Source organism: Ips typographus, linkage group LG1 (genome assembly GCF_016097725.1).
Source record: "Ips typographus isolate SLU linkage group LG1, UJ_Ityp_2.0, whole genome shotgun sequence".
In the NCBI taxonomy this organism is placed as follows: Eukaryota; Metazoa; Arthropoda; class Insecta; order Coleoptera; family Curculionidae; genus Ips; species Ips typographus.
In genome coordinates, this window is record NC_138422.1 from 4,255,684 (window position 1) to 4,271,174 (window position 15,491).

The window sequence follows — 15,491 nt, forward strand, 5'->3', positions numbered from 1 at the left end:
AATAACCAAAACCAGTTCTTACCCAATTTAATTTTGAAAGCATTCTAGGTCTAGCTTCTTGGAAGTTTCGTTGCGCCAAGACTTTGAATTGGGTCCAGAAACTGGTAGGCCAGGAGAAATAACAGTCTGCATCACTGGTTTCGGAACTTACTGAAGATGAAGCGTGAGAGTGGGTATCTAGCCATAATCTTCGAACGTCTGGTTCCATTTGATTCAATGCATCTTCTATTAAAATTAGAGAAGGTTACATAAGGTGTTTGGAATGTTATGACTGCAGATGAATAGGGAAAGTGTTACATGATATGATTTATGATGGTTATGATATTGGTAATTATTATTATCAACATGAAAAATATCCCTTGGGTAAAATAATATGAGTTTTATAGCAAAATTGACTCTAAGCCTTTTCCGATTTTTCTTGCTCCTAATAAGCTTAGCTCCTAATGTACATTTATCCAGTCTTAAATGTCAACAATTCACCAATCCATAGCCAATTAAAAAATAAGTTGACATTCATTATGTCATTTTCCTGAAAAGTGCTTCCTAAGGAAAATACAGTCCTTCAAATTTCTGTTTGAAAACTCGTTTTTTTTGTCATAACTGTCAGACCGTTGGAGCAATATTGATCAAATTTGGAACAAGCACTTTATTACACGTTATTACGGTCAAAGAACCAAAACTAACCCAACCCAGCTTAAAAATTGTCTTGGAAACGGAAAATTCACTTAAAAAGTTTAAAAAATATTATTGTAGCCAGTTTTCATAGTTTCCAGACAAACTAAAAGACTTTAGTTTTGAAAATTGAATTAGAAAAGATAAAAATTTCAGAAGCTTAAAAATTGTGTTTGTAACCAGTTTTCATGCAAATCGAGAGACTTTAATACTGAAAATTGACTTGTAGACATAAAAACTACTTTTTCAAGAATTTGTTACAACAAATTCATACATTTAAACCTTAAAAATTGACTTGAACCCCAAAATGTGACTGAACTAATGAAAAGTGACATCAGAAGCTTAAAATTTGCATTTGAAGTAAGTTTTAATTTTTAAGACAAATTTCAATATTTTAGTTTTGAAAATAGTCTTAGATAGAGGACATTGACATTAGATTCATAAAAATTGTCTTGAAAACTAACTTTTCTCGCTTTTTACTTTGCTTTTAATTTTCTTAGAATTCTGGACTATTTTTAGTGTTTCAAAACTGCTTTCAGCTTGGAAAATCGAGTTTTAAGACTATCTTTACCAATTTATTGACACAGCTAATTTAAAAAACAATTTTCACATTCTTCATATACTTAAAATGGCATTCCAAGCTTTGTCACTATTCAATCGACTTCTAGACACCTCAGTGCTAAAAAATTGAGTTTTTCTTAAAAATCTAGATTGTTTTTAGTGGTTTAAGGCTGTTTTCAGTGCCTCAAATCGAATTTCAAGATTATCTTTACAAAGTTTTTGACTTATCAGGCCTAAAAGCCAGTTTGTCCACTGACCATTGTTTTGAAAATGTTATTTCAAGCTTCTTCACTATTAAATTGACTTCTACACTCATAGGTGCAATAAATTGTAGCATCTCTAAGAAATTCAGACTGTTTTTAGTGCTTTTTAAGACTGAAAAATCGAGTTTAAGACTATTTCCAAAAGTCAAGTTTCTTCAGTAATAAAAGTAAAAAATGTTGGTACCAAATGCTACAATAATAGTCTTGAGAATTAATTTTTAGAAATAAAATAGTCCAAAAATTTAATTTACTTCTTGACTTGTTGAAAGTTGAAGAAAATTGAGTTGTACACCAATTAAAGTCTTGAAAATATACTTTTGGACTCTCTTTAGTCCTAGTAAAGTCAGTTAGTAGTAAAGTCAAATGAGTTTCATGCACAATACAATCTTTGTCTTGATTTTCGGACTTTTTTTAGTTCTTGAATGCCAGTTTCAGACACTCAACCAGGATGGCAGTCTGAGAAAGCGAATCATAAGACCATTCCTAGTAGTAAAAAAGTTTTTAGACTATTCAGTACAAATTTGGACTTTCACAAGTCTTGGATGTTCAGTTTTAAACTATAAAACGATTGTTTAAATTGAAATTTGGAGGACTGTATCTTCCTTAGGAAACGTTTTTCAGAAAAATGACATAATGCAAGTCAACTTACTTTTTGATTGGCTATCAAATGGTGAATTATTGACACTTAAAACTGGACCACCCTGTATATGTAATTATGGGTATGAATCTACCATCATAAAGGTAATAAGGTAGGAAGCCAAATGAATATCACATTACTTACGTTCTAAACTAGAGTACGCTCCATGGGTAGGAGGCAGTATTTTATGTTCGTATTTTTCGGTAATGTACGGAACATCATGGCAACGGAGTTCTATAGGGTAATCTTTGTGCTTCCTTGCATCGTCTGCGGCTTTAATTATTTTTTGCCTGACATCTTGAGGACCCTTAATTTGTTCCACTAAAAATGTACATTCGCAGTTTAACAAACGCGTTTACGAGCCTTTGAACTGTATGCGATTTTAGTTTGAATTAGTGCACTTACAAATAAAGTCAGCTGGATTGTAATGAGGCATAATATTCAATCCAACGCTGCTAAAAAAATCCACCACTTTGCAAGTGTCCCCAAAATAGGCTGTCCTTCCATTACAAAGCAGGAGTAGTTTATCACATAAATGGAAGATTTGCGAGGAAGGTTGATGTAACGTTATCACCACAGTTTTTCCTTCCGACACTGCGTACCTTTTTAAAGTCATCATAAGGCTGTGAGCTGCGTGTGAGTCTAAACCTGAAGTAGGTTCCTACAAAAAGTAAAAAATATTTAACTTAAACATACTGGGTGTCAAGCCAAAACTTACGTCTAACAACATTAATGAGGGATTAGTTAAAAGCTCGCAAGCAATGTTGGCTCTTTTCTTTTCGCCACCACTGAGTCCCCTTTTCAGGTAGTCTCCAATGATTGTGTCTTGGCAATTATTTAATTCTAGAACATCTATGATATGATCGACGTATTGCATTTTTTGTGCGTGGGACATGACATCCGATAATCTCAGTCTTGCTTGGTACTCTAAAGTTTGCCTGAAATTCAATAACTTAATCAGAACAGAAGCAATCAGTTTGGCTAAGCGCTAAAATTTACGAGAGTCAAACATGTAAATTCGAAAAACAAATAACCGAGCTTATTCAGCTTGGTTAAAACAACTGCCTGCTATTTATCAAAGTAGATAAAAACGCGACATTTGCATTTCGCTCAGTCCTGTTTTTATTGCTTGGCCACGTCTGGTTTGGTGAACCGATTAATAAAAAGCTCACCTTAAAGTTAGGTCTGGAAAAAATATATCCTGTTGCAGAACGTAGCAAATTTTCCTCTTCCATCGTTTACACAGTGGATCTCGGTTGAAATAAATTTGGCCGGAGTCCAGCTTAACTCGACCGCTAAGGCAGTTTAGAAGGGTAGTTTTACCTAGAAAAAAATTGATAATGATAGCTATTTTCAGAGAGCAGACACGCCATTACGATTCCAGGATAACGGAGAATTGGTGATAATTAAAATTAAATAAGGGGTTTGTCTCAATTAACAAGAAGCTTAAATTTGTTTTATCAGAATAATTAAAATCTGAAGGGCCAAATTAGTTTCATTCTATAATGGATAGCAGACTTTCATTTAAATGGAAATTGATGGAAGATTGTAATCGCTTTTATAATGGAGTTGCGGTCATAAAATTTTGGGAAAGTTATTACTATGGAAAGACATAAACATTATAATGAAACTATCTAAATTGTTGTGTTTTGTTTGTTAGTGTCTATATTTTCTTGTTTATTTCTGGACTTGGATCGTTCTTGGACCATTTTTTGATTTTTTAGATAATTCCCTTTCCTTATGCAATTAATCCAGTTAAAGCGGTCTCTTACTCCGGCTAAGGCCCGGTTTATTCCAAAATATCTTAATCTCCGACTGTCATGTAGTTTTCGCGATATACGCTTTCAGTACTATAGGGAACTATTATTTGATAAACAAAACAGTTTCCATCTAGACTTTCCCATTTGCAAGTGATTGAGTCATCTCGCAATTGAAGCAAATATTATTAAAATCAATAACCCTTTACTGTTTGCCTAATCTTTGCTATTTTTCGTTTCAAAACCTTCTCTGACCAGACCCGGATTACTTTCAAATCAAGGTCTAAACGCTGTTCTTCTATTATCTCTTCTCTAGAGACGCTAGTCTCCACTGTTGCTTCTGTAGCTTCTTTGTTCAATTCTCGAATTGAGTTATTGCTCTCATTCTTATTCATTGTCTCTTGCCATTCGCATATTGTAGTTTTTTTTCCAAAACACGACTTTCTTGATAAACAATAATGTTGGTACTGGTCTTCCTTTAAAATCAGCTTGAAATTTCTCCTAATCATGGTTCAGCTAGCACTGAGGGTTTAGTAAAAGAGACTGTTACCTGAATCTCTTGGTGTAGTGTCCTTTATATATTTATATCTAGATAAGGAGTACTGGTGATTTTTCATAATTGTTAATCTCGTTTTTAACCCTTTGGAATTAAGTCCTCCTACATAACTATTCACTTTGTCATAGGTCTTCTCTGATGCTTTTGTAAATACCAGGTAAATTTTAACCCTTAACTCTTCTAGGGTCTGTAATGATACCTACTTGAGTTCTACCCATCAGTTGCTAGTTCTTGTTTCTATTTTTTTCCATATCTTAGTTCCAATTTGTTAGCAAAGGAGTAGTAGTCGTCAGGTTTACTCTCCAGGATGATCTGTTCAGCTTTTATTACCGCTTACTTTATAAAGTATAATTGCTCCAACCAATTATTATTCTTTATGTTATTTTCAGTTTATCACATAAAACGACGTCTGTCGAGTATTCACCATTCCCAAATGATACACTTAACGTGTATCAATCAAAAATAAGTTTTAAGTTTTATCTTCACTCTTTGCATTATTCCTAATTTTACAGTTATGATACATACCACATCCACTAGGTCCCATCACAGCTAAAACTTGTCCAGGTCGAACTAACCCATCCACATCTTCCAGGATAGGTCGTCCACCAATTGAGGCCGAAATTCCTCGGAAAGCTAGATGAACTGGTAAAGGCCTTTGGTCTAGGAGACATGGAAAATGCACCGTTGCAGCATCTACTCTGTAAATACAAAGAAAAATAGACGTCAGAACAACTATTTAAATATTTCAATTCAGTAGCAAATTCATGTAAAGTGTAAGTCAGTGGATTACAAACATTGGCAGTCATGTTTCTTTTATTGGGGTGTTTGTTCTTTATATCGCAACAGACTATAATCTTGTCTGTTTGATTAAGTCGGACTTATTGATGAGAAAAATATGACTACTAAAGTAATAATGCACCTAGAAAAATTTCGACCCCTAATCGTCTATACTAACAGTATAATCAGCAAAGTTAGTGCACTGTAATAGCTGTGGGTTGTTTAGGGCTCGTTGATCATACTTTCATATATGGTATCTACTTATTTATATAAACCGGGCATTAACTTGTCTCCTTTTACGGTATCCAATTTAATATGGAGCAAGGCACTGATTGTCAGCACCAATGTTTGGAGAAAAAGTAATTTAAAAATTACCTAACTGTAGAAAGTTTATGTTGTAATTGTTTACCCCTTACTATTTATGTTCAAGTACAGAAACAATATGTGCTTCTATTATCTACATTGTGGTTTTTACCTAAATATTCAGGATCGATGAACCTTACGAAGCCAGATTCAAATTTTTTTACTACTACAGCAGCTGGTTTTAAAGCTATAGTTACTATTGCTGAAATCAAGCCAATTTCTGACTCAAATTGTGTGTGTTAAATCAAATATTTTTATTGTTTTAGATGATGCTGAACTAAGTTTAAAACTGTAAATCATAGGACACTGTTCGAGTAGTAGTGGTGATATAATATTTATTTTAAATCAGCAAATAGAAAATACACATTTTTCTGATTTTAGTAACTAAAAGAATAATACTCCGTAATTAAAGTGTGTCACATTTGCGACCATGGAAGATTCTTGTGATATTGTGATAAGAAACCAACTAGTTCTTTTCAACTATTCACAAACTAGTCACAAAATAAACAGGCAATAAATATATAAAATTTTCGGGAAACGCTTTATAATTCTTATTATTCAACAATGAAAAGTACATAAACTTCTGTACATAGAAACACCATTTAAGTTCGATAAAAAGAGATTTACTACAGGGTGTCTCTGCCCTAATTCTGCCACATATTCCTGAGTGATGATATGATAATTTAACCAATTTTGTTTATTCCAAAAGTAGACGGTTTGGTAATACGGGCAAAATTTCTATTAAAAAAAAATCTGTAATGGTACTATTTTGAGAAATTAGAAGTCGTGTACGTCTTCGATGTATTAGACAGAAGACGCTATTAGCGCTATTTGAGCATGTAGTTTTAAGTAGTAAATCAAGTAAGTAAATGTAGTGGATATCTTAAGAAGCGACCAAATATTAAAACAAATCCGACAAAACAGTCAAACTTAATTTAATTTATGGCTAAATTTATGCTTTCCTACATGTTATAGAAAAGAAAGAATTTTAATAGAAATCGTTCAGGCTATTCCTTCCTGAGATATCCGATTTTTTTATTTGTTTTAGCGTTAAAATCCACCATTTGCTTAGCTTTATTTCCTTGCTGTCACGTTTTGACCCTTTTGTATTTAAAAAATAGTCCACACACTCATGTTTCCACCCCAGAAATATGTGAGAAAATTTTGTATAGTTATTTGACAGGAAAAAAACTTCCTTGTACACACCGATATCCATAATATTCTATTGAATCGAATACGAAAGCATTCAATTCAATTTCCTGAATAAAATCTAGAAAAACATCCGTTGATTTTTTGCTATAGTAATCTTACAGACCAAGAACATTTCAAATTAATTACTAGAAATTATTATACAAGATATTCTTCTTAATAAAAGATTAACAATGTGCTGGCAGAAATATGGTACTTCTTTCCATTACTAACTTTGTGAACAACAGATTTGAAAATCTTGAAACGTGACTGAGGTCTTGCAGAATAGTCTGCGCAGTCATCGGATCTAACACCATTTGATTTTTACACAGACCTGTCGTTCTGTATTACACATTAAATTTTGACATTATTTATGACTTGCTTGTCAAATTTAGTAAACAACTATTTGTGTATAAAGGTTTTTTGAAGATCGCACATCTGACAAATATTTTGTCTTAACGATAACATACAGAAGATTTCGAAGATGATCTCAGGTAAAGATGATATCACTAAAAAAACGTTATGTTGACCTACAGCAAAACTATATGACTCATCCTCTTTATACAAGAGTAAGTCTTTCGGCACCCGGTAGGATTTAAACCTAAAGCTTTCAGGAACAACATATATTTACTTTATAGCGTTGTCAATTATAAAAGAAAACATTGAAGATTTTTAGCTTCATGGTTTTTAGTGGTTTTAACCTATTTTAGTTTCATCCTTCAGCATAACTTTCTTTTGGCTGTTTCGTTACTTTCTTCTAGTTGTTAAATATATGGATAACAACAACAATTTCCAGCACATCAAAAAATTAGTAGGTAGTAAAGAAATAAAATAATACTTTGTAAGAAGTACTGTAGAAGACATTTTCAGTAAAAGTATGATAAACTATTATTATTTTATTTTTGTTTTTCCCATTATTTGTAGGTTACAATGGATTAAACCCAGTTTTTTCTTTGGCGTCCAGGGATTAAGCCAATTAAAATGGAAAAACTCATCTCTATAACTCAATCACTTAATATAAACCATCAGTAAATTATATTATAATAATTACCGTCAAGGAGTATTTCAACTTACAGTATAAGACAAGCATCCACACCTTTGATTCACATAAATTAAGTACAAATTATATACCATTAAGTTATTTTAGTGTATCCGTCCATCAGATACTTAGTATCGATTATAGGAGCGGCATTTCAGAATTAGGCCTGGTGTGGTGTGAAAATAACCCCACAAAACCTGTCGCAGTATAGCAATTTGTATAATTACTTACTGAAAAGTATCGATAACGCGGAAATTGAACTGATTGGTCCAAGTAGCGTGTATAAGGTCAGTCCGGTTCAGGAAACTCAAATGACGTCTCATCGATCCTGGCCAGTAATGGCTTTCCAGGTTGGCGATTATTACCAAACGAATGCTCTCCTGAGAATGTCGCCCCCAAAAACTATAACTTATAGAGACAGCTTGCCAATTCAAGCGATACGAGTGTCGTCGAACGGATATAAATTAAGTTTGTTGGATTGTATTAGTGGAAATTGGAGTGTAACTGAATTGAAATTGAACGAAGTAGTTTCAGACCGATAACTCCTTGAAATGACATAATATTTGCTAAAGCCATCACGAACAAGTATATCTATAGAAGAAATGTAAAGTTTCGGTCAGGTTGTTGACCCGTTGGGTCACTAGGCCATCAGATTGTGGCGATTGGAAAAAATTGGGCTGTCAGGCCAGTCAAGGTCATGCCAGTCGCATAGCCCAGATCTTCGGCTCATCTGATTACCGCCATGTAAATTTGCTTCGGTACTAGTTAATCGACGATAAGTACCGTTAGAACTTCGATTCGGAATTTTTAATTAAGCGCGTCATCAGGAGAAGATTACAATAATTTTGCCAAGTACGTGCTGATGGCAAGTTACGTGATCATTTTGCCGAAAACTGCTATCCAACGACATAAAAGAATATAGATGGATATTGGAAAAAATCCAAAATGCATTTTTTTAATTCGATTCCTTGGAAATATTTTGTTCAAGTGATACCCGAAGTATGTTGACATATTTCGGTTGAGTCTTTTTCAAATTAATTTTTTACAAAGTATTCTTGTTTATAACCAAATTTCCATATAACATATCAAATGTTCCATGTAAAGCCATTATAATAATTATGATATTATAGCATTACTTAACTAATTTGGATATTATATTTTCTTCTGTCGTCGATAAATTTCTATTTTATTGTGTGTTTCATATTCCACAAAAATAGTGTGAAAATCACAACATTTATACGAGAAACTGTCAGTTTCCACTATTAACGCCTTCATACATGAAAGTCTAACGGCGATAGATCTGGACTTCTGGCAGGTTACAGTCTACAGGGCTGGGCCTTGCTTCTCCTATTCGGCATAAAAGTTATGATATTATGCCAAAAGTTGGATTTGTCAAATTAATCAAAAAGAGTAATTAATTGTATTAGGTGTTATGTTGAATTTATTGCTATTAATTTGTTTCAACCTCAGAGTAAAAATTTGTAACTGGAATTATGTAATATCGATCAGTCTTACCAACCAAGAGCTAACCAAATTTTGATTCAAAACGAAAAGGTATCGTAAAAATCTTATTAACCAAACTGGTAAAAGCTGAAAATTTATATGTAAACAAAATCAGTCCAAGTATCAAAAATATTTGCGGGCTTTCCCTTTCGAATGAAGTTCGTCATTAGATACAAATTTTGCGTGACGCGTTTCTGCTATTTCCGGATACGGACGCTTGCAGTCTAATCATTTTAATTTGGATGAGAGCCTGTAATATATTATGACAGCAGTTTTAACGGTATGTGCAGTCCTCACTGCTGAGATTGTTGTTTTGTTTTGGCAGAAACATTAATGAATATTTCGGTTTGAAGTAACCAGATGTCATAACTTGCCATTAGCAGAATAACTTAAATACTAAAGACTAAGAACTACACGAAATTGTGCAATTGGTGGAGTTTTGTGCAAAACTGAAGTTGTTTAGTGAATTTAAATACATCGTTTTTTGGCATTAAATCATCAGTGAGAGTTGTAGCCACTTCGACTTGTGCATTCTTCGACATATTTTCTCCGAATGACTTGAGTCAGGTGAGTGAGTTAGTGATGGTATCAAGGCCGAGGATCTGTTATGGTTTCTTGGTCTGGTGGCCGGCGGTGGAGAAGGCCTTCGTATCCCCGGAAACTGGCGGGTTTGCAAAGACTAGCCTGTCTGGCAATAACCGGCGCAATGAGGACGACACCGAGTCTCGCATTAAATGTTCTTCTGGGCCTTACTGAGTTACCTCTGTGGATTCGCAGGAAGGCCGCTGCGGCGCTGCAGAGGATGGAATGCGGCTCTACAAGTCGTGACAACCACCTGCGTCAAAGACATACAAGTATAGCGGCCGCCATGCATCGGGATATTTCAATCCTGGCGGCAAAGGTGGTAGCACCTGACGTAAGACTTAGGTTCGAAAAGAAGTTTAAGGTAGAAATCCCAACCAGGGAAAGTTGGGATAGTAGGTCAGTGACTTCTCAAGAAGGGGTGCAAAGCTGGTACACCGACGGCTCGAAGTCTCCCAATACGGGATGGTCCGGTGCGGGAGTATACCGACAAGACACCAACAAGGGGACATATTTTTTGCTGGGGGCTGGACGACCATCTTTCAGGCGGAATTGTTTGCAATCCTCGAAGTCGCCACAAGCAAGAAAGTTACAGAAGGACGAGAGGAGTGATCGACATCTACTCCCTGGTCCGGCTCGGATCTTCTGATAACTGCCGAACGTCACATAGGATTAAGCAACAGACAGGTATTAAGTGACTGGGCGCTTGAAGGTACCACAGAAACGTGGAGAAAGGCGTAAGGGTGCAGACAAGCCAAGGAATTGTTTGGAATCCCAAACGACGCCAAGGCAAAATCCAAATTGTTGATGTCAAGGAGTCGCTGGGCCTTAAACATACTGGTTGCTAGTGATTCCTATCATAGCCCTCTCCATAACTTGTTGAGCGGTTTGCAGTGTGGGTAATTGCCATTGTTTGGAGTCTATATGTGATCACCGGCATCACACAAAAATCAAACATCTTATGTTTAAGATTTATAGGAAATTACGGGATATTAGGATAAATCTTAGTTTGCCAAAAGCTGTCCAGAAGAGGCAGATTCTTCTTGTAATTTCAGAAGAGTGATTTTCTTGTTCAAGCTTAATTTTGTGGCCTAAGTAGATATATTCTGAGACAACTTCTAAAGTTTGGGCGTTAACAGAAGGATGTCTTCTGTACTAATGACCATTTGTTTTGTTTAATTTACTTTCAAGCAAGCTTTCAAGTCCAATTTGTAGTGATGCACGATAAAGTTCTCGATGCATGTTTGTAAGCTCCTGTGTTGGCACAAAATCAAATATCCGCATATAGTAAAATTCTCATATTATGTAGTTTTATTACATATTATGCAGAAACTAACCAAATGTTTTGAAGTATTCTCTTAAGCTAACTACGTAAACGAGTGGAAAGACTAATGCAAGTTGTAGACAAAAAAATATAACAAGCAACACATTCGAAATCCGAAATGTCGCCTGCCATTTCCAATTTAACAGGTATAATGGAATTCATTGTGTCCGCATAAGCGAGTGTATATTCCCTTTCGATTTCGTTAATTAACTTCAGCAGTTAGTCGATTAAATAACGAAACCCATCAAGTCAACGAACCCCAAACAAGCAATTAATTTATGCAATCATCTTAATTAGCTGCCTTAAATTTTGCAGCTTCTCTATGACGCCCGGCACTATTTGACTTTTGACACGCGGAAAATCGGCAACCCGTTGACACTTTTTTGTTTTTTTTGGGTGCAACTAAATTAAATGACTGGGATGTGTCAGGAGTAACGAACTGGAAAGGGAGACATGACGTGTTCTTTTTGTTTTTATCATTTCGTCGGTGGGTCCAGCTTGTTTGGAGACGAGGCGAACGACTGTTTGGCACATGGACGCTAATGTAAAATTCGCTCGGTATTAATGGGGCTTTTCGGCATTGGCTTGTAAACGAGTAGATTGCGTTTCATTGTTACTCTGTCACACGCTGCAGATAATATGTTAGGATTAATAGGAATGTGGTTCCCTGAAATTACAGGGCGTGAAGTTTTTGTTACAATTAGTTTTGTTGGGCGTAGAAAATGAGTTTACTTGAAAAGTGTTGAGTGACAATAATACTAGCAAAATTCAGAAAAAAAGACATTTTGAATGTTTAAAAACATCTAGTAGAACAGTAAGTTATTCACTATCACCCATGATTTTTAGTATGGTCAAAAATCAAACATCTAAAAAAAAATACCCTTAAGATTGTTTCTTAAATGTAGGCCTGCAAACTTTCAAAATCAATCACAATATTGTATAGTGAGATTTAAGACTTGTAAGTAAAAATTAGCTTCCACCGGTCAATTTGACTGAAACACTGTTGTCAAGTCAAAATACAAATCTCTTAAAAAAACACTCTTTACATCTACAAATATCTTCCAAACAGTGGTTAAGTGACAAGTGAGTTTTTTAGAAGATAAAACTGGTATACTAACTGAACGATCTGTTCTTTCCCAATAACAAGCAGTTACTTCAATTATAAAGAAGCTCCAATTATAGTTTTTTTATTTAAATCAATTTTGTATTGAAATGCCATTAGTTTTTGGAACCAAGAATCTGCTGCTTTCAGTATATCAGTAACATGAGAACCGATATGTCAATAATGATTTTGTATTTTCGAAAGTTAGTAGAAGCTTCTAGAACCTGGTTTTTTCTGCAACAAAGAATTAATGGATAATACAAAAATATATCATGTGATACTTTTGAATTCGTGAGAAATTTGAAACATCTAAGTGAGACATTCAGCATTTCTCTTAATGGAATATGAAGAGGAATGCTGGTAGATTAAGTTAAGTTTAAGTTAAAACATATCTCATCAAAGCGCATTCCATATCTGACATATTCAAAAGATGACCACGAAATTTAACTTTGGTAATACATGGACCACCAATTTTGAGCAATAAAACGGACCAGTGAATTCCATCAGTTTGGATCTTGTGGAATACACCATCAAATAGGACTGCATGCTTAATTCCTAAGCCGCTGAAATCAGGTGAATGCACCCATTAGAAGCAGGGATGAAAACTGGCACACAATCACAACTGACACAATCTGAGACAATGGGAAAATATTTTTAGTTTCTTCCAAGAGAATTTTCCCAGAAATTGAAGAAAATTAGAAATCCAACTTTCTGACTAAACCCTAACGGATGTCGAAAAGTTCTTCACAGGACCATAATCCTTCTGTTACTTACATTTCACACATAGATGGTGTGGTGTGGTGGTGTTATAAACTTACAAATGCAATTGTTTAATTTCCAACTCGGTTCCCAATATACAAGATGTCAAAGTTGATTTATTTTAATTTTAAATCAATTTTATTGGTTTTTCAGTTTTGTGGAAGGGTATAGTTTAAATCCCTTGTTAGCTACTACAAACTTTTTCTTCTTCAGAACTGCAATGTGACAGCAAAAAACCGTTATAGCTATAGGGCCTTGTATAGGGCAATCACTAAAAGCCCCATAACACTATAAATACTTTAAAGCTTCTTGCTGGCTGTAAGTTGTTCATCTTTAGCAGGGCTTGTTTGTCTCAAAAATACCGCTTTAAATTCTGTTACCTTGCCAATCATGCATGAGTAACCATCGCGACCGAAAAGATTCGGCTTATTTGTCTCGAAATGCCTTTTAAAGGTGGACAATCCGAGGTCGGAACTAGTTTTTGGCAATGAAACATTGAATTTTTATTATTTAACTGTAACTGTGACATCATGTATGCAGTCCGGCAATCATGTAACTCGAAGCACATAAAGATTTTATGTTGATATACAAAAGTATAACATAAATATTGATTGCAATCTGGTATTGATGAATACTCTTGACGAAACGTAAATACCCCTTCAAGAGTTGCACTGATGGTGGTAAATGACTGAAAATGTGTATTTACTTAAAGTACCAATCCGTACTACTTTCTCTGTAATTCCTTCAAACAAAAGCTATTTCCTGACTGAACATGTTTCAAGATAACTACATGAAGGTATGAACGCACTTAAATATTTGCACAAACTTGTTACCCCAAATCTAAACTGACCCACAATACCTTAAAATAACTGGTAATATTTACGCAAGTCGCTGAAATGTATATTCTTCAGTTACACGATAGAGAGCAGGTTTGGTAATATATGTGTCAATAAGCATTGGGTATGTTGGATGTTAAAGATCTTAGCGGTATTTAAATAGCATTTTTCTGAAATCAGCTCTCCAGCACTGAAAAAGCATATTTATTTTAATACCTAACGACTAAAAGAACGAAAACCAGAGGAATCAAAAAAACATTCTGAATATACCAAACGCATCTACATGCATAAAACATTGACACAGCCTTGAATGTTCATGGTAACGCAAGTCGATTTTTGCAGAAAACAATGTTTTCCGGTTTGGTACGGTTTTTGTCTTGCACAACTGCATATTCGATTAAATTGCACCATTTTAACAACAACAGGCAAGAACAAAGTTATTAGTTTAATTGGCCATCAAAAGTTTGTATGCTTTTAAGGTCAGGTACTCAACAAAAACAGATTTGCTTAAGTACCAAGAAAAATTAACAAACTCTTTGTTAAGTGCTGAGGTTGTGATGAACCACAGAACCTTACAATGGTGAAACCGGTGTTCCTGAATTGTTCACCGAACCTAATTCAGGAATCTGTGCCAATTTGGCACAGACCGTCGAATAATTCCCAAATTTCCCGATAGAATTGTAAACACACTTGTATGAGTTATGACCGGTTCGAAAACTTTTAATTTTAGTTTAGTAGTTTTATAGCTTAAGTGTGCAATTATCCGTTTGTTGGAGCTTTAAATTTTAATGATGTTGACTTAGCATACTCTTTGACTACTCATGTTGCAATTTGAGACTGGTTTTACTCAAATATCTCGTAACAGGGACCGTAAATAAGACAAATTTATACTTGACTATTAAAGTTTTAGTTAATGTCTTGCGTCCATGCAACTTTACTACTTAATAGGTTTTGTGGATAATTATCTCTTGACCATGTATTTAGAAACTTTATAAAGGAAATCATCATTGTTTGATACTGTAATGGAATCATTTCCTATTTAGTCAGGTTCCGAGTTCAACGACCTTTCAGGAGATATTACAACCACGTTTATTTAAAGTTCATTTAACGTAACTTATATACACAATCAATAAGAGATAAGAAGCTAAAAGAATAATGTGCGTGTTGTGACAATACGGGGATAAATCCTTTTTAATTGGCGCTTACGTAACGGCAAATTGTATAGTATAATCCTTGAATTTGTTGCACTTTTCAGCCCCATTTACTAGCTAAAATCAGTCTGTAAAAAATGTGAAAATTTTCTTTTAAAGTTCGTTGATCTTTAAAATTCTAATAATAGCAAAACGGTCAAAACATTTTATTGCACGATTGCAAATTTTCCGTGATATATGAATTGAAGAGGCGTGTTTCTGAACCGTTTAGCGCGAACAAATGAACACAATTGCCGCGCCTGTTGCCAGATTTAGTAAAAAGTAAAATGGCGTCTCGTATAGAGCACTTTATTTAATTGGACTGACGTAATGTGTGTTTTTCCTTGAGGTGGATCGACCTTAGATATATTAAGCTAAAACG

The 15,491-nt window shown here is 34.6% G+C and overlaps 1 protein-coding gene across 1 annotated transcript in view; it reads right to left on the reverse strand.

Moving 5' to 3' along the window:
• Positions 1-15,491, reverse strand: part of E23 (ABC transporter G family member E23) — a 132,402-nt gene that overhangs the window by 6,895 nt on the left and 110,016 nt on the right. Inside the window, exons 3-8 of the mRNA XM_081995525.1 lie at positions 4,972-5,144; positions 3,306-3,456; positions 2,852-3,071; positions 2,539-2,794; positions 2,278-2,454; positions 23-225 (exon numbers count right to left, since the gene is read on the reverse strand). Of these exons, the coding sequence (XP_081851651.1) occupies positions 23-225; positions 2,278-2,454; positions 2,539-2,794; positions 2,852-3,071; positions 3,306-3,456; positions 4,972-5,144 (1,180 nt within the window). The remainder of the gene's footprint in view (positions 1-22; positions 226-2,277; positions 2,455-2,538; positions 2,795-2,851; positions 3,072-3,305; positions 3,457-4,971; positions 5,145-15,491) is intronic.